At 36.5% G+C, this 25,647-nt stretch overlaps 1 protein-coding gene across 5 annotated transcripts in view; it reads left to right on the top strand.

The window, feature by feature from the left end:
* Nucleotides 1–25,647, top strand: part of MED12L (mediator complex subunit 12L) — a 560,363-nt gene that overhangs the window by 515,841 nt on the left and 18,875 nt on the right. For 4 of the 5 annotated variants that reach the window (XM_074298320.1, XM_074298318.1, XM_074298316.1 and 1 more), the window contains 6 exons: nt 1,365–1,727; nt 2,777–2,933; nt 7,805–8,034; nt 17,545–17,595; nt 24,062–24,151; nt 25,084–25,319. In XM_074298320.1, coding sequence (XP_074154421.1) covers nt 1,365–1,727; nt 2,777–2,933; nt 7,805–8,034; nt 17,545–17,595; nt 24,062–24,151; nt 25,084–25,319 — 1,127 coding nt within the window. The remainder of the gene's footprint in view (nt 1–1,364; nt 1,728–2,776; nt 2,934–7,804; nt 8,035–17,544; nt 17,596–24,061; nt 24,152–25,083; nt 25,320–25,647) is intronic. The other variant, XM_074298321.1, reaches the window with a different exon arrangement.

The raw sequence follows: 25,647 nt of genomic DNA, 5'->3' as shown, positions 1-25,647 counted from the left end.
ACTCCTTAGCAAATGAGAGGACTGGATTAGATTCTGTCTCCCAGGTCTAATCTGTGATTCTAAATAATGAGTATATTCTTTTTGTTGTATTTTGGACAAATTCTTTTGCAGACTTCTCAACAAGGAAAATATCAATCATTTTGTGTTTTGTTTTTTGTTTTTGTTTTTTTTCTCTCCAGACTTAACATAAGCCATTCTGTAGATCTGGCAGAAAGGGGTTTGTGCTCTGAAAAGGAGTTGTAGTGATGTGAATCAAAACTTAATGGAAAGAAATTAAAGGAAATTTGGTTCTGATGGTACTGGGGCATCTGACAAAACTAAGTAACAAATGAATCCATAGTTGTTTAATGGTCTCCCCTTGTTTTTAAGTGGACAGAGAAACATTTTTATTGTAGTTTTGGAAGTACTTTCACTGAAATAAGGTGGGGTGAGAAAATAGGCTCATTTTTGTTTCAAAAAAAAAATTTAAATGTCATTTTGTATATTAGATAGTTAAATAATTTCTATAGATAGCTAATGAACAAGATAATCAACAAGCATTTATTTAGCCCCTATTGTGTACCACACACTGTGCTAGAATACAAAGAATAATACAGTCTCTCCCTATTTGGAGTGGAGTAAACATTGTAATGAGGAAGATGACAAATAGGTGTAAAACTGTAGAGATCATAAATATAAAGTTAATAAACATAAATATTCAGAGAGCACCTAAGTTTAAGGCAGTTTGGGAGAAAAGGTACCAGTGGAATGTTTCAGGCAGAAGATGGTGTCTGAGCTGCATTTGAAAGGAAGTGAGGGATTCTGTGAGAGAGAGCTAAGGAGTTAAGCCTTTCCAGGCATGGGGGAAGGTGCTGCAGAAGCACAGAAATGGAAGACTGGATCTTCTGAGTAAGGAGCAAAGAAGATGCCAGTGAGGCTGGAAGTGGAGGTTAAGTCCAACCAAAGGTGAGGTAGAGGCCGGGAGGAAAAGTTGAGTGATAGGCAGAGTAAAGTGCAGAGACAGATCGTGGCAGGGCTTCGTAGTATTAGAGCATGTGCACAGATTTAAAGTGTGACTAGGATCTGCCCTAAGTAGTGGGGCAGCTAGGAGATTCCATAAAGCACAGAACACTGGTCCTGGTAGTAGGAGGATCTGAGTTCAAATATGACCTCAATAGCTGGATAATCCTGGCTGGGCAAGTCACTTAGCCCCTATTGTCTCAAATTTGAAGGGAGACAGAGACTATGCCTTAAAATTTATTTTTTAATTTTTTTTAAAAATTGATTATATTTTGTATTAATTTATTTAATGAAATATTGTTCTTTTAACTTATGTGTGGTGTGTTTTAGTTGGTAGCTTCATAGACTTTTTTTTAATTAATTAGGGTCTCCAAGTGTCCACAAAACAGAAAGTATCCCCATGGGACTTATTTGAGGGTCACAAAAATCCAGCTCCACTCTCCTGGGCCTGGTTTGGGACCGTTCGAGTGGACAGAAAAGTGATCAAGTATGAGGAACAGCATCATCTTCTCCTCTACCACACCCACCCTACCCCCAAGCCCCGAAGCTACTACCTCGAGCCTCTCCCTCTGCCTCCTGAGGAGGAAGATGAAGAGCCAGCCACTCCAGTCTCTCAGGAACCAGAAAGAAAATCAGCTGAGCTGTCAGATCAGGGAAAAACTACAGTCGATGAGGAGAAGAAAACAAAGGGAAGGAAGCGAAAGACAAAATCAAATTCAAGAGTTGATGTGAGTATAAGAAGATCTACTCAAATCTCCCATGAATTATGATTCCTGATATAGTGGTTAAAGCACATGCTCTAAAACATCTGTGCCCTTGACACCAGCATTATCAAAGAGTTTCCCTATAATTTAAACAGCACTAAACAAAAGGACCTGTTGGGTGACTGTCTGGTACATTGCAGAATTGATGACCAGATTTGACTATTGAGAACCTGAATTCTAGCCCTAGGTACCTGCCATGTGGGCATAAGCAGGAAGAATCATTTTCATGAATTCAAATTTGACCTCAGATACTTTACTAATTGGGTGTACTTGGGCAAGTCACTTCACCCTGTTTGCCTCAGTTTCCTCAAATGTAAAATGAACAAGAGAAGGAAATGGCAAACCACTCTAGTGTCTTTGCCAAGAAAACCCCAAATGGGATCACAGAGTCAGACATAAGTGAAACACAGCTGAACAATAACAAAGTGATATTGACTGATCACAGCTATTGATTATTTGTCAAAACCTCAACATTAATTTCTTATACAATTATTTTTTTCTGAATGTCATCAAACTGCTAAAAAAAAGTGGAGAGTAGCAAAAACATTTTTTTAGCATTTGCTTCCCCTTGTTGTTTTAATTTTACCTTTTGCAATGTTCATCTGCTTCCACGTTGCTCCACATTAGGGATGGTTGAATAGGGCCCTGCTTTGTAAGCTCAGAAAATTTGAGATGAGTTTTAGATCTCTTTGGAATTGCTCTCAGTGCTGGAGTTAGTAATTGAGTGCTGTGTTTTCACTCTGCCTTAGGTTCATTGTCAGTCATTTGATATTCTAAAAGCAGGTCAAAACACAGTATATTTTAACTAAAATCTTTCCCTTCAGCTGATTTTTGAAACAGAAGGAGAGATTTGCAGAGAGCATGCAAACTAGCATTTTCTTTCCTCTTTAGGTCTTAAAATAGTTGTACAGCCTACAAGAGGATGTGTCTCAAATAACTTTGTAAGAAAAATCTACATTATTCATGTAGCATGAGAATTATAATAACATTTCTTCTTACCATGTACGTTGAAGGAATATCCACAGAACAACATATACCGAGTGCCTCCCAACTACTCACCAATTTCCTCACAAATGATGCACCACCCTCAGTCGGCTTTGTGGGGCTATAACATCATGGGACAACCGCAACAGCCCGGCTTCTTCCTGCAGAATCAGTCACTTGCACCAGGTATGTGAAAGATGTAGCAAGAGTGTGTTGCTTATCAATGAGGTTTGGGTTTTTTCCTCCATTCCCCAGACGATTATTGTTTTCTTCAGTAGATCTGAAATAGCCATATAAATCCACAAATTTCTGAATAATTACTCCAAGGAATAAGGAGTTGTATACATGGCTATTAAAGGCCATAATATTCCCTTCACATAGAATTTGTTTATTTTAAATAAAAGTACAGATTTTGAAATCTTGACATTATTGCTTAGAACACCAGAATTTCTCCTAGGATCCCTCTTCCTTTTATTTAAAATAAAAGTCTTATGTGTATGCTATATCTTGCTATTGGTCTTGAAAGAAAGAGATTGTACATGTTATCTGGAGTATATCATCTATAGAACAAAGCACACTTGAGATGCTTTCAGAAAGAGTTTATATTTTATTTCTCATATTGACTTATATAGTATTTTGTACATTTAAAGGAAAAATAAGTGTTCAATATATATTTACATGAATGAAAACCAGTTAATTTTACTTTAAATTTACTTGATTTTACAGTAACTTGGGCAGATGAGAATTGAGTATAAATAAAAGAGATCATACATGTTATCTGGTGTATGTCATCTTTAGAACAAAGCACAGTTGAGCCGCTTTCAGAGAGAACTTATATTTTATTTCTCCTCCATATTGGCGAATATAGTATTTTGTACATTTAAAGGAAAAATAAGTTTTCAATATACATTTACATGAATGAAAACCAGTTCATTTTACTTTAAACTTGATTTCGTATTTATCATTTTTTAATAACTTGGACAGATGAGAATTGAGTATAAATGAAAGAGATCATACATATTATCTGGTGTATGTCATCTTTAGAACAAAGCACAGTTAAGATGCTTTCAAGTAGAGCTTAAATTTTATTTCTCTCCCATATTGACTCATAGTATTTAAAGGAAAAATATTCCATATATATTTACATGAATGGAAAACCAGTAAATTTACTTTAAACTTACTTGATTTTGCATTTATCAATTTTTCAATAACTTGGGCAGATTTTTCATACCACAATTTTAAAAATGTATAATTTTAGGTTTTTTCTGGACAGTTATTCAGCATTCTTCTTAATAGTCTGACTATTGGTTATAATAACTCTCATAGTCGATTATTTCACTGATTTATAGTTATCTTTATTGTTTAACCCCATGAGAATAGTATTTTTTATGGGTGAGACTCATTCTACTTCATAAGGTAGATAAACTTCAAAAATGTGGAAGGTGTTTTCTGAGGCAACATGTGCCATGTGATATTAAGCAATTCTGATTATATTAGGCTCAGCCATTCTTTTTCAGGGTTGTGAGAAGTTTGTTGTAAAAATAGGAGACAAGAAATGCTGAGTTCTCTTTTTAACACATTGTCTACTTCTGGTTTTGGGGTGTGCCAGAACTTTTTGGCCAAAATCTTTGAAATGTTGCTTAGCCTGTTGTTCTATGATTAATCCTTTTCTCTGACTCACCAGTCAGAAGCAAGATTGAATAAATCAACCTAAATATACAATACATGGTAGATTGATGTGAAAGTTCTTCTTTTTTTTTAAACTATGAAAAATTTGCTTGTTAATTATGCCTTACAGCCAAACCTTTTACTTTTTATGCACACATTCATTAATAAAGCTCTTTAGTTGCCAAGTCTAAACTAGACTCACTAGCTTTCAGAGTATTAATGATAAATGCCCTATATTTAAAAGTTGCCATAAAACCAGGGATTATTTAATTACTACTTATTCAGGGTGATATTGTCATGGAATAGTAGATTCTCAGAATCTTAGAACAGAAAGGACTTCAGAGATGGTATGAGCATAGATTTAAAACTAAGAGGAACCTTCAGAGAATAGCTAGTTCAACATCCTCTTTTTTTTTAATGGCATTTTATTTTTCTAAATACATTCAAAGATAGTTTTCAACATTGAACATAAAACCTAGTATTCTCTTCCCCTTCCCCCTCACCAAAATAACAAGCAATCTTATATAGATTAAAAATATGCAATTCTTCTAAACATTTCTACATTTGTCCTGCTGCACACACACAAAAATCAGATCAAAAGAAAAAAAATGAGGGGAAAAAACAAGCAAAACAACACCACAAAAATGGTAAAAAAAAAAAAAAAAAAATTCTATGCTTTGGGACAGCTAGTTGGTATAGTGGAGCACCAGCCCTGAAGTCAGGAGGACCTGAATTCAAATCTGGCCTCAGTCACTTAATACTTACTAGCTGTGTGACCCCTGGGCAAGTCACTTAACCCCAATTACCTCAGAGGGGAAAAAAAATCCTATGCTTTGATTTATATTCAGTCCTCATAGTTCTTTCTCTGGATGTGGATGCACTTTCCATCACAAGTCTATTGAAATTGCTTTGATTCACATCATTTCAAGATCTTCTTTTGACAGAAAAGGAACCTGAAGTATATTTTTTAAAATGACTTATTCCAGGTAGTAAGTCTGGAATTCAAACCTATGGCCTGGATCAAATTCCAGATCTTATCAGCTAGTCCTAGTCATATAAAAATCCTCTCAAAGACATCTGCTTGAAGACCTTCCATGGGAGAAATTTCTTCCCTTCTAGAGGGAGACCATTCTGTTTTTTTTTTTTTTTGGGGACAGCTTATGTTGTTAATAAAGCTTTTTTTTTATTATTAAATTTTCTTACATTTAGCCAAAATCTATTAATTCTGCAATTTGCTCTATGACTCGCTGCTGCTCTCCGAAGCCAGATGTTCTGTTAGGTGTGACCTTCCAAACTGTGTGGGCAGGGCACTGTATCCCCAGTGTCATAGGTAGACTTTCTGTCTTCTTGATGGAATGTCCCTCTCTGTCATAGTTGATTATTTCACTGATTAATAGTGATCTTTATTGTTTAACCCCATAAGAATAGTATTTTTATGGGTGAGACTCATTCTACTTCATAAGGCAGAATTCCCCCTGCCTTTGCTTTTTTAGCCTTTAAAAAGTTATGTGGTATTTGAATTCTCAAAACCCTTTATCACTTCTAGAATGACATAGGCTAACCTGAGTTCCTTTATTTCCTCCTGCCCCCTGGACTCTCATTTCTGCCAAATGCCTGATATAAATGTTTATTGATTGATTGTATCTTCCACCCTTTACTTCCCTCTTTTCCTCAGATGCCTCTTTGGGATAAAATAGTCTTTTAATTCTTGCATCACTTAGTAGTTCCTCTCACAGCCTGCTCTTCATGTTCCGGACATGATACGACCAGTCCGTATCCTTCCTCAAATGCATTGCCTAGAGTTCTGACTTGGGCAGAGTTCAGCTGAACTTTTTTTTTTTCATTTTATGCTTCTGGGGGCATTGTGATATAGTGGATAGAGATCTGACCTTGGAGCTAAGAAGATTTGAATTCAAATCCTGCTATGGATACATTATGACTCTATTTAATCTCTGAAGACAATGCTCTAAGACTCTAAAGTGCAACAACGAAAAAAGGTCAAAATATTTCTTTAACTGGAATCCTTTACCATTGAAATCACAGGTGCAGTTCCTATCCCCTCTGCTTCTATTAATGTCACCTAAGTTTAGATTAGTTTTTCAAGTTCCACCTCACACCGTTGGATGTAAGGCTTGTGTTAAATCTTGGAGAGGGAAACTAGTCAACTTGAGAGTGGGGCTGTACCTTTAAGTAAATTTGTAAATGCATATTTTGGAATTACAGGAAGAAAATCTCTTGTATTCGAGAGTGGAGAACATGTAAGAGAAGTGTTTCCTTAATAATAGGATATTTCCTAAACTGAGAGCTAACGTGAAATGATGTTTCCCACTCTATCTGGTATTCACATTGTCTTGTCTTCTTAGTCTTTAAAAAGTTAGAATACAGCCCTTTTTGTAGTGGTCAGAAACTGGAAACTGAGTGGAAGCCCATCAATTGGAGAATGGTTGGTAAATTATGGTATATGAATGTTATGGAATATTATTGTTCTATGAGAAATGACCAGCAGGAGGAATACAGAGAGGCCTAGAGAGACTTACATCAACTGATGCTGAGTGAAACGAGCAGAACCAGGAGATCATTATACATGGCAATAACAATACTATATGATCAATTCTGATGGACGTGGCCCTCTTCAACAATGAAATAATTCAGACTAGTTCCAGTTGTTCAGTAATGAAGAGAATTAGCTATGCCCAGAGAAGGAACTATGAGAAATGAGTGTGAACAACAACATAGCATTTCTACTCCTTCCGTTATTGTTTGCTTGTATTTTTGTTTTCCTTCTAAGGTTTTTTTTAACCTTCTTTCTAGATTCGATCATTCTTGTGCAGCAAAATAAATGTATAAATATGCATACATATATTGTATTTGACATATACTTTAACATATGTAACACGTATTGGACCACCTGCCATCTAGGGGAGGGGATGGGGAAAAGGAGTGGAAAAGTTGGAGCGGAAGGTTTTGCAAGAGTCAGTGTTGAAAAATTACTCATAAAAAAAAATATATATATATATATATATATATATATATATATATATATACACACACACATACAGTAAAGTTAGAATCCTGGTGAACTGTGGTGTTTGAATTCTCAAAAACCCCTGATTAGTCCCAGAACCACCTAGGCTAACCTTAGTTCCTTTATTCCTTTTGTCCCCTTCACCCCCATCCCTTATTTTCACTTCTGCAAAATGGGCTCTTGCTTTGTTATAAAATAACAGAAACCCATAAACTTGTGTTTAGATGTTAACTTGTTGGTTCGTTTCCAAATTTCTTCCTGAATCTAAGTTTGACAAAACAAGTCAGCATGGTTGTAGAGATTTGTGTGTTGCTCTGGTACACAAGATCTTGAGAAAGCTCCCTACATGTTTAATTTCTTCTAGGTGGCTCCCGACTGGATCCCACGGGTTCATTTGTCCCCACCAACACAAAGCAAGCCCTTTCAAACATGTTGCAGAGACGTTCAGGTTCCATGATGCAGCCTCCCTCCATCCATGCAATCACATCCCAGCAGCAACTGATCCAGATGAAACTTATGCAGCAGCAGCAGCAGCAGCAGCAGCAGCAACAGCGGCTCCTCAGACAGCAAGCCCAGACAAGACCTTTCCAGCAGGTTTGTCCCAGTCTGACACACAGAGCATTGTGCATCTCAGCCCCTCCAGTAGCTAGTGATGTGTGCGTGTGTGTGTGCATGTGTGTGTGTGTAACGTGCATTTTGCATGTGTGTTTCTCCATGCATTTACATGCACGAGCTTATGCACATACAAAGTACATGGGTACATTCATTTCACCATTATTTTGTATTGCTTCAATAGGAGAAACTCTGGATATTTCAGATTTGTTAGCATATATAGATATTGTTAGATTGCTTTAAAAGTAGATGGTATTCTTTTGTCATTCATAAAACACTAAATAAGGGGCAAGATTCTTCCCTAATTAATTCTCCCTCTGTTCCAATCTCTTCCTTGCTCTCTATCCCTTCAGCCCTTGCAAACTGTCACCAAAATACTGATTTGTAGCTAATTTGTAGCTTTGTAATTATTCTCAAGTGTGTTTGTTCACCTCCCTAACTAAACTGTAAGCTCCCTGAGGTCAGGGTCTAATCTGCTGTCTCCGCTTGTCTCACTGTACAGTGCCTTCTACTGAATTTTTAGTATCATATATATCCCATCAGCTTCGTTGACTTACTCTATCATGCTTACAGGATAAATAAAACTCTACTAGGTTTTGTCGAATTTAGAGGATTTTGGATAAAGAAAGTCTTTTTCCTTTTAAAAATACATACAGGAAGAAAAAAGAGAATTTAAAAAATTTAAAGACTCAAGAAAATTAGCTAAGGATAATTCTAGTGTATTATATAATATAATATAAATTGGATTTGGGAAATAAAAATAGAATTGTTTATTGGGTTGGGTTAGGAAACAACGGAAAGTAGATATTAATATATATAGTTCTGTCTAAGAAAACTTTGTTTAGAAAAACCCAAACTCAGGAAATTAGAAATATGACTTATTGTCTGTTTTTCTTAAGTATTCACTGCTTTGCACAAGGATTCCCCAGAGCCTGTTTGAATACCGTATTATCTTCATACATTTCAAGTATATTGTGTAACTTAAACTTTGGGACTTAAGCAGCTTTTCCGCTATTCAGTTACTGGATAATGTTGGAGTCTGACTCTGCTTTTCTGAAAAAGGGGGAGGTTTCCATTAAATTCTAGTGGGAAAAGGTTAGAAAGAAAATAATCGATTCTTAGAAAACTGCTTAGATGTGAAGTGACTTGTCCAGGGTCTTGTTATTGTTCATCCCTGATTCTTTGCGACCCTTTTGGAGTTTTCTTAGTAAGATGAAGAGTAGTTAACCATTTCCTTTTCCTGCTCATTTAACAATTGAGGAAACTGGGGTAAATGGGGTTAAGTCCAGAGTTCCAGAGTCACGTAGCTAGAAATTTGAATTCAGGTCTTCTTGACTCCAGACCCAGGGCTTTATTCACTGCCTAGAGTAACATGGTCAGTATGTGCCAGAGATGTTCTTGATGTCCAGTTTTCCTGGCTCCAAAGCCGACTATCCACACTTCCTCCCTTAATTCTACCATACGTTCAGCAAATGTTTATGAAATAGATCCCATATGGATCTATGTGTTCTCCTATACTGGGAGAACAGAAAAGAAGAGAACAATAAGATATAATTCTATTTGAATCAATAGCACTTGACAATTGATTGGATGAGGATAAGGAAGAATCAAGGCTGACCCCAAGTTTAGAATGGAAGGAGTGGCGCCATTGAGAAAGATAGAAAAATCAGGAGAATGATTTGAGGGAAAAGAATAAATTTAGCCTTAATCATCCTGAATTTAAGGTGTTGGTGTTATGTGCAACAAGTATTCAGTGGGAAGTTGGGATATTTTTGATAGAATGCCTTCCTTGAGGGCAAGAATAAGTTCATTTCTGTCTTTTGAATCTTCAGTAATTATCACAGTGCCTAGAGTACAATAAATGCTTAATAAATGCCCGTCTAGTGATTAAAACAAACCTCCCAAAATAAGTTAAAGAAAATGTGAAAAGTGGGAGTCATCCCTATAGTGTTGATAGTTGTGTTACTTTTTGAAGTCATTAAAGCTAAATTCTGAAAGTTTGAATATGCCAAAATGCCTTCTAATAGGTTTGTTTAAAAAAATCTACTTCTAAATTAAAAGCAATTTGACAACTCTCTTGCTCTCTTTCAAAGTATAGTTGATCCCATCTGACTATTTGTAGCAGTGTGCAAAATATCTGCATGTGAATCATAACAAATAAATTTCTTTAAAATTCACTATTTATGGGATCTTATAGTATAATGAAATCTGGGATCAAGGTCAGCCTCCTCCCAGGTAGTGGTCAGCTGATTTAAGGGGACCCTGGAATATCCTAGTGCATCCAAAGCATAATTCTTAAGGGACTTGAAATTCTATCCTTTGTCTGAAATTCATACTAGGAGTTTCAGAGGAGTCTGGAGCTATATTTTGTAGCTGACATCTCCAAGCCTCCAGTATGGACAAGCATTGTATCACATCTTGGGAGGTGGAGCTGAGCAGGGAAATGTGACAGACTATGGAATAGGTTCCAAGCCCATTTCATTTCTGCCAGCTGCCTCTTTCTCTCCCTCCCTCTCTGTTTCTTGTCTCTGTGTGATTCTGTGTATGTGTGTCTCTTGTCTGTCTGTCTGTCTGTCTCCCTTTCCATCTCTCTCACCCTTTCTCCCTCTCCTTTTCCCTCTTGCTGTCCTTGTCCCCCTCCATCTCTCCCTCCATCTTTCTCCTCCTCCCTGTCTTTCCCTACCCCCCATTCCCTATCTGTATCTTTTTTTCTCTTCTAGCTTTCCCATTTCCCTTTCCTTTCCCCTTCTCTACTCTTCCTCTTATTAAGGACTATACTTTTATAACATAACTGTCATTCTTTATATATATATATATATAGATATAGATATAGATATATATATAGATATAAAAATTCCCTTTATTTCCATCAATGGGTAGTTCAATAACTAAGAAGTAATTCATTTTATATGGCATTGGCTTGTTTAGTACTGAGCTTAGAATTCCATGTGTTTTAAAATTTTAATGATAGTCATTAAATGACTCTTTTCTTAGGAAAGAACTGTAGTTTATCTTAGCTGTTATATTCATGGCCAGGCTAGAATATTCAAGGAGTCCTGGTACCCCATTCAATTTAGTAGCATAGCAGGCTTCTAGTCCAATAGGCTCATTATCTAAAAGGGGAAGGAAATCTTTAATTAAGGAGACAGGAATCTTTTTTTTGTATTAATTTAGTTGACAAATTACAAAATCGAGATATTAGATTGGTATCATTTATTTATTCATTATTGTGTATTTTTAATAGATATGGAGGGAGAATGGGAATTTGAAGGGATCACGTGGACATTGGTTGGGTCTTGGCTTGGGTCTTGGGTTGTGGTAAGCAAAGGGGGTGGTTGGAGAGAGGAGAGAACAAATAGGTTTCCTTTTGATTTTGCCTTATGCTCATGAAAAATCTCAAGGACATGTTAAATAAATTTTATAAATAAAAATATGAATGTTAATTATTTAATTTAAGAAAATCTCCTAAAATTCATGTACATTCTTCAAATTTAGAGCATTAAATTATTCACATTAAGTGAATCTTTTCCCAAATTTGACATAGATTTTTCAAATTTAGAAGAATTCATAGAACATTTGAAAAGATAAGTTAGGGTTTTTTATTAAGAATATTTGCTTGAGTTAAGATTTCAGGGATTTTCACATCCATACCTGCATTGTACATATACACAATTTAATTCATTATAACACATGCTATGTGCAAGGTACTGTGATCAAAGCTAAGGAGTTCATGACAAAAAGCCCAAACATCTTATGTCCTCAAAGAGATCACATGTTTCTAGGAAGATACACTATGCATACAGACAGTTAAAATATGACTTAAGAGAGCAGCCTGGGAGAAAGTGATCAATGAGTCCTATAAATATAGAATCAGGAATTTTCGTGGAAGTAGCTGGCACTAAGCTAAGCCCTTCTGGAGCTTTAACAAAACTAGTTCAAAACAAAATACGTGAAATAGAGCTTCATGTCTTAAGAGGATGATTATTTCAGTAATTTTAGGTATTATTGAAAACATAATGTTGTAATGAAAAACAGAATAGGCAAAGTGGTACAGTGGATAATGTTGGTGTTGGAGTAGGGAGGGTTTGGGATACTGGGCAAGTCCCTTAACCTTTGATTGCCCCAGACTATCCTCTAAGACTATAAAAATACAGACAAATTACAAAATCACTTTGGTAAGAGGGACTTTCTATAGTATAATTTCTTTTGCCAGTGATATCAGAAATCTGGACCATAAACAAAAAGAAGGGGAAAAAAAGCAACCCAGGAGTCTTGCCTCTTGGATCAGTTTAACTAAAAATGTATGACCTTATGTCTAAGCATTCTTGTAAAATAAATTAATCCTTTAACCATAGCTTATATAAAAAGTTTATGTATAGTCTGCTGTCAAGTGTTTGGGTTGTTTTTAAAAACATTGGCTCATAAGTCAAGAGTGAATGAATAGACCCTCCTCTCCCTGCCCCCCCCATATGCTTCTAGTGGGAAAAAAAATTTTTTTATATAGAATTAAACTTTTAAAGGCCTTATTCTACACACTTACTCCCAAGGGAAATATTAGCCTTAACTAATGCTGAATGAATGAAACTTTACATGAATAAAATAGCAAGCACAACCTAAAAGTTAAAACAGAATTCGAAATAGGAGTGGATTAAGAGGAGGCAGATGGGCCTTTTCCTGTGTCTTCCTCCAAAAGGCCTTAAAGAAAAGTCCTGAGAACCCTTGGTTATTTTCTGTAACTTTCTGTGAAAATCTGCATTTGTACTTCCCACTCTCCTACTCCAAACAAAATCAACAACCACAGAGATCCTTCCCCCACCAATGTCATGATAACCATCTTAACAGTCTTCTCACTGTTTTGATAACTATCTTAACAAACCCCCTGATGTTTTAATAAATATATTAACCAATCCTGTTCCCCCACAAAGATGTAATAGCTATCTTAACCAATTCTTCCAATATTATAATCACTATCTTAACTAACCCCATTCCTCTCCATAATATTATAATTAGCCAACCAGGGTATTATTGTTTGAATGAAATCATGACATTGTTGCTCTGGGGGTGTTCTCAACAAACAGACCAGTTTTGATGCAGACCTGTGATCTCTTCAGCATTAGGAACTCTCAAATTGGAAATTTCCACCACACGTTGGATGGAAATCATCCACTCATCTGGAGCTTACATCTTTAGAAAGTTATCTAGGGATGCTGAGAGGTTAGATCATTTTTAAAAATGGGGACTTGTTAATCTTTAGAGTATCCTAGATAATAAATAGCTCTTTTTGTATTAAAAAGAGGCTTCCTAGTTTGCCTCATATTTTTGTAAATTTTATGTTGAAGACCAAAGGAATTCCTCCCTGCCGTTCTTTCTGTACATCTGATTGAAGTGGTATTGTCACCCAACACATACTTTTTATACACAGTATCATGCCCTATGGCTTCTCAAGGGTAAGAATACAAAGGAAAGCAAAAGCTTCCCTGGCTTTCCTGGAACTTGCATTCAATGGAGGAGACAGCAATTAACCAAAAAAAATTTATTAAGCACCTGTGCCCAGGAATTTTGCTAAGAGCCTGGGATGCAAAAAACAGCTCTTTCCCTCAAGAACCTTGCAGTCTTATGGGGACAAAACAGGCAAACAAATTCATAGAAAGAGAAATGTATACTAAGATACATATACAAAGAGAAATAGGAAGACCCTAAAATTAAGAGAGGTTGGGGAACGCTTCCTGTAGAAGTGGCGTAGCATGGGAAATGAGCAGAGAAAATGCTCAAAGCCGAGAAATGGGACTTTTTTGCCAGGAAGGCAGTGTACTTATTGGGGAGTAAGATATAAGAACACTAGAAGGAGGCCAGGTTATGAAGGGCATTGAATGCCAAACAAAACATTTGTATTTGTTCCTGGAGGCAATCTAGAGCCATTGGAATTTATTGAGCATGGGGAAGGTGATATAATCAGATCTGTGCTTTGGGAAAATTTCTGTAGGGGCTGGAGAATGGCTTGATGTGGGGAGAAACTTAAACAGCACATACAAGATGATGGTTGATGGAAGGAACGCTTAAAGGGAATGGCACTGGAAGCTAGGGAGCTTTTGAAAGGTCTCCTGCTAGAAACTGGTGGCTGAGCCGAATGTTGAAGGAAGCCAGGAATCCCAAGAGGCAGAGGTGAAAAGGGAAAGCATGTCAGACATGGGGAAGTACGAAAGCATGGAGGGAGGAGATGGAGCATTGCGTGTGATGAGTGGCAAGGAGAATAAGATGTAAAGGGTGTGGAATTGCATTCTGTGCAAAAAGACTGGAAAAGGAGAAAGAAAAGCTTTAAATGCTCAAAGTTTAAAACTTAATTCTATCGACAAAAGGGAGTTTTCTCAGGAGTAGGAATTTTCTGACCTTCCTTTGTTTAAGTGGGAAAAATCACCACTCATGGAAAAAATTAGACAGCTCCCAACTTTGGTTCTTTGCATCCATATATATTTACCTTAAGGTGCACTGCCCAGGTGGTGGATTGCTCTGCCAATGAATAGTTTGTCCCTTGTAGCTATAAACAAGATATAGATGGGATCAATTGAAGATACTCCCAGAGGGAAATCACCAAAGACAGCAAAGCTTTCTTAAAGAAAGGGAGATTTTAGCAGAGCCTGGAAGGAAGCCAGGAAATCCTATTAGTAGTAGATTTGGGCACTTTGTTGCCCGTCCTTGAACCTTTCTCCTTTCCACAGTGTCCTCTGCACAGTTGCCAGAGTATTCTGATCAAGTAAATTCCGTGCCTGAGCAGATTCAGTAGTGCCTTTTTATGAATACAAACATCTCTGTCATGGAGAGACTTTTATAAGCTTCTCCTTAAGCTGTTTTGACAGAGGGATTTCATATTCCATGCTCCTACCATACTTGCCTAACTGACGCTCACTAGACAGAACATGTCACCTCCTGCTTGTCTGCTTTTGCTTGGGGTATCCTTCAAGCCTGGAACTGTGCTTCTCTCAGCCCTGCTTCTTAGAGCCCCTGGCTTTCAGGCCCTGCTTATGGTCCACTTGCTACAAGAGGCCCTTCCTGATTATCCCAGACTTACCCCCAAACTTCTTTGAATATATTTTATCTTCATACATCTATGTATGTTTTCCCCCTTATAACTTCCCCTGCACCCTCCTTGAGAGTGAGAACTGTTTTAATTTTGGGGGTTTGTGTCTAATCTATCGGTTTATTAAATGCTTAGAGTTTCATAGGAGTTTGATAGACAGTTAATAAATAATAACTGCATGAATCTCTTTCTCCCTTCCCTCTATCCCTCCCTCCTTAACTCCTCTTTCTCTCTCTCCCTCCTTCCCTTTCTTCTTTCTTTCCCCCTTTCTCTCCTTTCCCTCTCTTCCCACCCCCCCACATACACACACTCCATCACTTTTTCCATACTTCAATATATCATATTAGGACTAGACTTTCTACAACTCTTTTACATGCATACAAATATACATCAATTTTAGAATCTTTTAAAAGAAATACGCATACACGCTATCATTGTATCATCATATAATTACGTGCTAAGGAATTGTGATACTTTTGAGTTTTTTAATATAATCAAATCCTGAGCTGTTAAGATTCTGATCAAATCCAATATTACACAAGAAAAATGATTCTTTCTGGCTCATGCCAGTGGATAGTGGAGTGCAATGATGAGGGATTAAGGATGTTTGCTAAGAGGTTGGGCATGTGGTGTCCCATAGGTGTGCTTTTATCTATTATAATTATGCTTTTATCCAGTTGCAACATAATTAAATCTTAGAATTTCTTCTTCCTGTGCAGATCTGATGGGGGATAACATTCTTTCTATTTCACAAATAGGACTTCTGTGGGAATATTTTCTTTTCCAAACAGTGGCTTGATTATCTCCAGCTAAGCAGGAAAATGTGTGATGAGTAATATAAAACATTCTTGGAAAAAGCAGTAAAATACTTGAAACTTTTTCTTACTGATTTTCTCATTCGAGGAATTTGGATTTCTTGAATGTGACACATTCATTACTCATCCTACAAAATTGATTTCTTGGAAACTCCAGCCTGCAGTAAAGCTATTTGAATGATTATTAAGATTTTGCAAGAGAGTTGTTTAATTTATCCTTAGTTTATGGAGCTTCACCTAGAAGTTCAGATTTGTTCCTTGCTTAGCAGTGGGTAAACTTTGGAAGCCTAATGTTGCTGTACATGTCACCCTTTTGGTGCTTCCCCTTAAAAGATGATTTTGTGCAGCTGATCCTCCAGATAAGAATTTCTGGATCCTTAAATTTTTGAAGTTTTCCCCATCTTGCTTCCTAATTAGTGACATCACAAGTTGGAGATAAGCAAGTCTTATCTTTTCACCTTTGAGGGCATATTGAGTAAACTGTCATCCTTTCCCAATTTGGCCTTGGACAAAGCTGTCAAAATCACATCCTAAAATCTCCAATGATTCATGTAATTTTTCCTGTGTACTTAATGGATTAAATTCTCCTCCTGAGAAAAAATGTTGACAATGTTCAAATTATTTATTTGAGGATATCAATATGTAAGCACAGTGGTTGAACAAGAGAGGGGAGGTACCTAAAACTGGTTCCCATTTATTGTAAATTATATTTACATTGATCTTTACATTCCCATTTATCGCTTCAGTATATATTTACTGTTCATACAGTGGCAAGAGTAGAAGTTCATTCCTTAGGGAATCTAAGCTATTACTCTCTAAATGATTTACAGAATAAATTTGCATTCCTGTAGGGTTGAGAGGCTTTTGCCTCTCTCCCATATGCAAGAGTAAGTGTTCAAGTTAATTCTTGGCGTGTCAATTGGTCCATTTACAACTTTGGCATCAGTCCAAAAATGACTAAACATGGAATTCCTTCAACAAACAAAGAATCAGTGACTAAACAAGTTATCAGCTGTCTTTATCTAAAACTGGCTCAGGGGTAGTACCTAAACAGTGCTGTTCTTGAGTTTGGCAACTAAGATGTCTTTCTTTTCTTTTTGTGGTTAATTGACTCTGAAACTAAAGCTATGATCTAATGGAGTTTGTATTTTTAAAAGATAAAAACAGCATATAACGTATATCCTGGCAGCACATTCCATGATTTCATGGTTTGGCTACTAAATGTTACCAACAGAACCAAGGGCCATATTGGCTTAAGAATTGAACCAAGGGGAACTTTGACCTCCTATCATGTTATCAGATGTAGGGCGTGCATTTTGAAGAACCTTAATTTTCCTTTCCGTGTTTGGGCCACCAAATGAGCTAATGAATTCTTAAACAAGAAAGCTCCCTTAGCTCCCATTAAAGAAAGTTGGAATCTCCCAAAATGTTCTATAACCAAAGAGGTATTGATAATAAGACCCAAGTAGAGATTGGTTTATATTTATTGCTTTAAATGAGAAAGTTCATATTTCATATGTATTATAGCTATACCAATCCAAATAGGAGAAAAGAAATCTTATGTATATTGTCTATCATTTTCTTACTGTCCCCTTTCTATAGGACTTCTGTAACTCTGCCGTGCCCCTTCAGGATGGCTTTGACAACATAATGGTAACACCTGCCGTGATTTCCTTTTTATGTATATATATAACATATTCTATATATTATATATATATACACATACACGAACACACACATTTATTATGACTCGGTCATTTTAACGCCAAAGTGAAGAACAGAAGAATATCCCTTTAAACCTACTTCTGATAGAGTTGAGCCCCACAGCTATTTGTCTGAAATCTGCCTCAGAGGATATAAAATATATATGACCCCATGCCCACTAAACTATGTTCTAATAGGCCTGGATTACTGCTTAGGTTAACTTTTATTGCATTGGGCTTTTTCATTCTCAATCAACATGCTATTGATGAATATGTAATTTTCAAGTCTGGCCTTTGTAGCATGTGTTCTTTTCCTCTTTTTGTGACTTTTATCACTTGAAGAGGAATGCATGGCTTGTTGCTTTATAGGCCAATTGCCAGATAAAAAAAGAATATGTTATAAAAATCCCATATGCTAGATAGGAAGCATCAGATTTATTTTCTGAATTATGTAAAAAAAATTTTTTTCTATAGGATTTGTTGCATGTATATTTTAAAATCACCGATAGTATACTGGAACAGATACTGCATGCTTTCATTAAATTATTGCTTGCAGCAGCAGCTACATAAATCCCAAAGCCTTTTCAGTAGAACCAGGGCAAATCTGAAATATGAGCATAAATTAACACATTTCCATGGCTAATTTCATGTCTAGTATATTTCATGTTTTTTTTGTGTGTTGTTTTTAGTTGAAAATAACTGCTTAGCTATGTTTTATTATTTTTTTTTGGTTGGAATGTTTGTGCTCTCTGAGTTTTTTCAGCAGAGAGAAATTTGAAAAAATTCTCTGTAAACACTTAATTGCTTATAACTTTTATATTTGATCCTTTAAAATATACAGGAGGGGGTTCTATTTTTAAATGGGGCTTAAAATCATTAAATTTAAACACATTTGAGACTTCTATTTTACCTGAAAATATAATAGTTCGTGTTTTTTAGACAAGGTTATTGATAGAATAAGAAGGATGAAAAGTGTTCCCCAATTTCATTTCTCTACCACATTTTCAAGTCGTTAGATGTTTTAGTTCAACAGGCAAATTTTGCTCTTGGGGCAAAAAATTAGCCAAATTAAGTCTGAACTTCTGATTTGAATACGATCATTTCCAGTGGTCTTTATTTTTTTTTTGAAATTTTCCAGTGCTCATAGGAACATAACAGAATATATGATCTGCAAGCTGATATTTTCATTTCCACATTATGTCAGTATTGTGGTAAAGAAAAGGCAATCCATTCGTTATCTTATTTGGTATTTTTGTTTTGGTGATCCAATAAAATGTGAGGATCCATGTCCCTGAAAATTGACATTTCATTAACTAATAGCCAAATGAGATTTCAGAGAAAAACCACTTAAAACTCATAATTTAAAGATTTTACTTAACAGTAATAATAGCTAGCATTTACATGATGCTTACTGTGTGCCAGGCCTGTGCTAAGCACTTTCCATGTGTTGACTCATTTGAGTCTCACATTGGAAATCAGGTGCAGCTATTATTCCCTCTTTGCAGATAATTAAGATGGGGGTGAGAAAGATTTTGACCTGTCTAGCTCACACTACTAAGTGTTTTAGGCAAGATTTGAATTCAAATTCTCTCAAGTCCAGGACCTAATCCACCCTATCACCTACCTACCTCTAGGAGCTAATTTGCAATTGCTAGAACCTAAACTAAACCAGAACCCAAAAAAGATAGTTGTTCTCAAAAGAAATGTTCATTTCTTAAAAAATCTTGAGAAAAATTTGATTGTGTGTGGCAAAGTAGAAAAAACATTTAGGTGTCTTATTGGGAGTGAATCTCAGCTTTTGTCTTTGAATTTGGCCAACTCATTTTATCTTCTCTGGGTCTCAGTTTTCCTCATCTCTTAAATGAGAGATTTGAATGAAATATCTCTGGTTCTAAATCCGTTATGTAGATTTTGTTTGGCCTTGATCCCTGCTGCTGAAATTGAGAGTTGCCTCTTATTTGGGTAATCATAAATCAATCAACATCTAACCAGTAACTTATAAAATTTGCCTATCAGGTTTCCCCAGGAGCCTTTTATTTAAAATGTGTATGTTTTTTTTACAGATGGATAGAACACATGGTTTTTAGGCTACAGGTGCTGGGATGCTTATAAAAAAGCAAATCACTGAAGAAAATGTAAAACTGATCAGCAGTGACTGATTCAATAAGACCAGGCCCCATTTAATCTTCCAAAATATTGAATTTCAGTGTAATACCTGTGGTTAACTTATTTTATTAGACAGCAAAATCTCTTTTAGAAAGTCCACTTCATGGTTTGCTCACTTGAGTGATGGAGCTATTTCTGATGGGAGAACACCTGGATGTCTAATATTCTGAAGAGCAAATCTGAACATTTGTTAGGATTTATTGTTTATAAAATACTTAATTCTGATAAGTCAAAATATGTTTGAGATCACAAAAATAATTATCTTTCATTGAAGTCAGAAGTTGTTTTGACAAATGTGAAAATAAAAAATATCAGTATTGTCATTTAATGGAAAAAGCATTCCCTAACAGTCAAGAGTTTTGTACCCCACTGGCTGAGAGTCAAGAACTCTGGACCCTATTAGTTGAGAGTTAAGAGCTCTGGGTTCCACTAACTGAGAGTAAAGTCCTAGCTCTGCCAATATATGGTTCTTTGATTTTAGAGAAATCTGTTCCTGTGAGACTCAATTTCTTCATCTTCAAATGAGAGAATAAAGAACTAAATAACTTCTAAGAGGTCCCTTTCAGTTTTAAATTTAAATATTCTCTAAGATTCCTTCTAGTTTTAAAATTCTATTCATATGTGAAATATAACTTTAAAGTAAATTATGGTTTAAAAAATCAAACTCTGAAGTTTGCTTCTGAATCATTGAGGTAGAAGCATAAATGTAGGTTGAATTAACCTGCCCCTTCCCCCACATATAAAACGATTACTCACATTGACATAGCATGTGTAGATAGATAGACGGATATTTGGATAGAGGTGGATAGATAGATGACAGAAGGAGAGTTTGGTAGAAGGATTCTTAAGAAAGATGGATAATAGAAGGAAATATAAAAAAATCAGTTCCACTGACTTCTTTGTAGAATATAGACCAGAATCAGGAGGTGCCTTAGAGTCCACATCTGAACCCATAATGCAACAGTGTGGTGCAGTTAAAAGAAAGTTGGATTTAAGAGCAAGAACTGAGTTCAAATCTTAGCACTTCTACCTATTAATTCTGTGATTTCTGGGACAAGTCAGTCATGAAAGCTCCCAGACTTCAGTTTCTTTAAATAAAGAAATGAAGAGGTTGATCTTGATCTCTAAGATCTCTTCCAGTTTTTAAATCTGTAATTTATATGATTTAGATATTGTTGTTCATTTGAAGGACACCCTTGTAGGGAAAGTCCCTGACCCACTGACACTACCCATTCTACATTTAGATCACTTTAATTGAAATGTATTTCTTTACTTTGAGCTTCAATGCTTTGAGTTCTCCCCTTGGGGTCAACAAAGCAGAACAAGTTAATCCTTCTTTCAGAAACAGCTCTTAAAATACTTACAGAAAGCTGTCCCATCTCCCCCTAGTCTGCTCCCTTCCATACATATTCAAATGGCTCTAAGTCCATCAATTTCAAAGTCCATCACCCTTCTGGTTATCCCCTCCAACTTGTTAATGTTAATGGCATACCCAAATTTGGTCTGATATAAACAGAGAATAATCAGATTTTATATCAATACTTTTTTCTAGGTTGCTAATTTGAGAAGTTTTATATGAAATGAGGGATTTTTGACCAATTTAGATTCCCTTTTCACTGGCTCTGATGTTCCAGCATATGGAAAGGCAAGGGACCAAAAATCAAGATGGATTTGGGAATTGCCTCTAAATCTTTTCACTATGAATCCAGGCTAGAATTGTTTATAAAATCCCATGGCACATCAAAAACCCATTTTCTATCAATTTAATGCTATCACATATACTTCTTTCCCTTTCCAAGACAGAAGGAGAAGCAAGCATCTGGTATTGTTGATATGACATGCCACTCAGTGTTCGAGCTTTTCTCTCATTTCATGAAAAATTTCCATTTCATGAAAAAAAAAATGATACGGACACACATGGTCTTCCCCACTATTTCAGGAATTTTAAAGAGAACTGATCTCTGCATCAATCACTAAGCTCTTTAAGCTTTTATTTCAGAAGTTTAAAAAAAAGGGTATTAAACTACCTATCTCAAAGGGATGTTGTAAAAAATGAAATCAGATATTATAAGCAATAAAGTTAAATTTTCTTGCTAAAGATTCACTTATTAGTTCCTTAACAATATAAATTACTGAAAACCCCACAAGATATCTTTGGGTTTAAGAGCTAGATTTCTTTTTTCAGAACTATGCCATAAATCCAAATCATTCTCGCTATTATTGATTGGTCAACAATAGGTCCCAATCCAAGCCCCTCTTGATCATTGTTTGGGCCCTGACTAGCTCAGAGTAAATATAAATAATAGTTTTAGTTAGAAACCCTGAGATCTTCCCCTCCCAGATTGATTTTTTAATAGGTAAAAGAGGTCATTCTTTGTCTCATTTCTTCTTATCTAGTCTTAATTCCCTGGATGGATAGTGCTTCAAATAAACTGAGCAAGACCTGAGCTTACAAAGGCTAAGTTCTCCTATTGCATCTAGGGCCATATCTAGTCATCCTGATCTGTAGCTGGCCACTAGACCCAGAGGGCTCTGGAAGAGAAAATAAGGCAGGTGACCTTGCACAGCTCTCCCTCACTTAAATCCAATTTGCTCACATGTCATGGCTCACATCTCCCTGATGTCTCAGTCTCTTTTGAGAACGAAGGACAGATAACAAAGATCAAAGCAGTGATAGAAACATTAAAGATTAGGATAGGTGCCTTGGAGGACATTAATTTGAATATTGCTGAGTGCATGCAGGTGACTGAGGTCATTTTAGTTGATCCAAGTGAAAAGTTTCTCTAAGTCAAATAAATGGAAATGAGAAGAGGGGCAGTAGCTAAAACATATTCACCATGATGGCCTTGTAGAACTTTGTGGGGAGAAAAACGAAAGGGTATCATCTCGGTAGGAATCTAATAATGGTCAGAAGTTGTTTTTTAGAAGTCTCATGTCATATACATACTCCATCAAGTATGGATTCTCCTTTTAGAAATTGTTTTCCTCACACATACACACATATAAAATGACTCAATGAATAACACAAAGAAAGTCTATAAGTATTTCAATGCTCAATATTAATTTTCCTCCTTTGTTTATTTCAAAAAAGAGAGCCACGTGAGTACTTAAAGGTTATAGTTTTGCATTCACATATTCCTATATAGGGTCCTATTCCTAGTACCACAATCATCATTTTCTTATAATACCAAGTTAAAAACAGCTAGTGAAGTATCCCCAAGTTCCGAAAAGTACCTAGCCATGGGATGCTAATAAGCTGTGGACCTTACTAAGTAAGACATATCTATTAAGTTCTTCATATTGGCAAGCTAGGGAACAAATAGTTAGGCATCTCTTTTTATAGATGCGTTGATATTTTCTGGGACACTAGATCATTATTGAGTGGAGCCAGAGGAATAGACACTAAGTGTTCTGATTATAGTTGGTGATTGGTCTTAGATCACACTGTTGCTTCAGTGGAAGTTTCCATTGGTCAATTGGTTAATTTCTTCTAGAAATGGTGAAAAGCACCAACTTTATTCTTGAAATAGAGACAAATTACAGCTTTTGAAGGCAATTGTGAAGCCATTTTAGTGAAATTCAGTTTTACTAGTTTTGCTATCCCCCTATTCACAGTTTTAAAAATTATTTTTAGGCCAAAAAACTTCTAAGGACTCTTGACTTCATGAGATTGCTTTGTAAACCTTTTAATACACCATTTATTTAAGTAAAACCACAAATGATGGTTAGGGGTTGAGGGCCTGGTAGACTCCTGGTAGACTTTCTCTCCATAGTGGTATGTTATACTCAAAATGGGAAATAGCCTCCGAACCCACTCAGCTGAGCAAACAATAAGTGGTTTGTTTCTGTGCTTCCCTCGGCTAGATAGTCTGTAGTCTTCCTTGATAAACAGACACCTGCATAGAAAGTTGATGGCATATCTTTGGGGAAAAAAGAAGTAAATACTGTAGTCTTTTCATTTAGCAAACCTGTATTCTGTGATGAGAATATGTAGCCTTTTAAAATTATAGACTCCTTGGAAATTTGGTGAAACCAAAGGGCTCCTCCTCAGACTGATAATTTAAATGCATAAAATAAAATAGGTAGGATTACAAAAGAAACCAATTATGTTAAAATGCAACTATTCAGTGTTTAAGTCACAAACCCCAGCTATGAATCCCTAGTTTATAGTTATCAGCAAGAATGCCCGGGAATTCCAACACAACTGTCTGTGTTATGATCCAAACAATTGCTTCTGATTTCTTTTCCAGGGCCAGCCCCTAGACCAGGCTGCCATTTTTCCTCCACAAGTACGACCATCTTCCCAACTTCCTCAGTATTCAGGGTTGCAACAGGCACAGGTACTTGGTTTCTTAATTCTTTAGACATCATTGATTATTTTTTTTTCCACAGTGGGGTATTACTTATTTAACTTAGCAAGCTGATATTATGCTTAGCTATAGGATGTGTTGAGTTTATGTTGCTCTAAACTATGCAAAAGATTTCTGTCAATCTTTTCTCTAGGGGACCCTAAAGTTGATCCTAATGCCTAGAATTCATTTCGAATTTCCAGAGTGTCAAGGTGCTAGACAGCTCAGTAAATTGGAAGTAGTAACTAGTCCGAAGACATGAATTTCACATTTTACCTCTGCTGTTTACCTATGCGACTGTAGCTAGGTTACTTTCATGTCTGTTGATAAGAGTTTCTTTATCTGCAGAATGAAAGGCTTAAACTAAGGTCTTTTTGGATCTGCATTAGTGTTTAGAGCTAATGGGGATATAAATATAATTTTTGTTCTTGCCTCTTAACTGAATTTCAGAGAGCCTCCTAAGGTTCCTGGCTCTGGATTCAAATTCCACTTGTGTGGTCTTGGACAAGTAACTTAGACATATGATCTTCAATTTCTCCCTTGATTTAACAGAGACAGTTAAGTGATAGAGTAGATAGAGCACTGGAAGTCAGAAGTCTTGAATTCCAATCTGATCTCAACAAATACCTCTGTCTGCCTCAGTTTCCTCATTTATAAAATGGGGATAATCATGGCATCCAGAGTTGTTGTAAGGATCAGAGGAGGTAATATATGTAAAGTGCCTTGCAAACTTTATGCTAACATTATTAAAATCAGAGGGTTGGGACTAGCTGGTTTTGTAGGTCCCTTCCGGATTTGGATCTATGACCAAATCTAGACCTATGTTTTTCTTATTATAGTTTTCCCTGAAGCTAAAAGCATGGTTATTCGTGCCAGTAATCCTGGAGTTGTTCTTTTACCGTGAGGAATTCTTTCCCTTACAGGCAATGCCTCATGGCTATACCATGTACAGTACTCAGATGCCTCTCCAACCACAGCAACAGGCTGGTGGGGTGGTCCTTTCCCCCGGCTACAACCCGAGAACCTATCCAGCCACACATTCCAACCCAGCGCTGATGGAGAGGCTCCGGCAGATGCAGCAGCAACCACCAAGTGGGTACATCCAGCAGCAGGCCGCCGCCGCCGCCGCCTACCTTCAGCCCCTGCCGGGATCTCAAAGGTGAGGCTGCAGGCATCACGCCGACACAAAGTGACTTTTGACTGTCCAGCACTTTCTAGTCATCGTCTTGAATAGAAGAGGATCTCGCAGCTCAGGGGACCTTAGAAACCATTTAGGGGTAGACAAAGTCATTTGGAACTTCAGCTTCTTAGTCCAGCTCTTGCCAGTTGTGTGACCCACCATACATGTCAGCAGCAGGCATTTCAGTGTCTGCTCTCTGCCCAGAGTTGTCTCTGTCAGCACAAAAACACAAGCTCTCAGAAAGTTAAATTCTCCTGGAGGTAACCAGTAATTGTAGTTAGAAAAATACAAGGTAATTCAAGAGTCT

This window comes from Sminthopsis crassicaudata, chromosome 3 (genome assembly GCF_048593235.1).
Source record: "Sminthopsis crassicaudata isolate SCR6 chromosome 3, ASM4859323v1, whole genome shotgun sequence".
NCBI lineage: Eukaryota > Metazoa > Chordata > Mammalia > Dasyuromorphia > Dasyuridae > Sminthopsis > Sminthopsis crassicaudata.
Note: the sequence above shows the minus strand (reverse complement) of the source record. Positions and strands in the feature narration are given on the sequence as shown.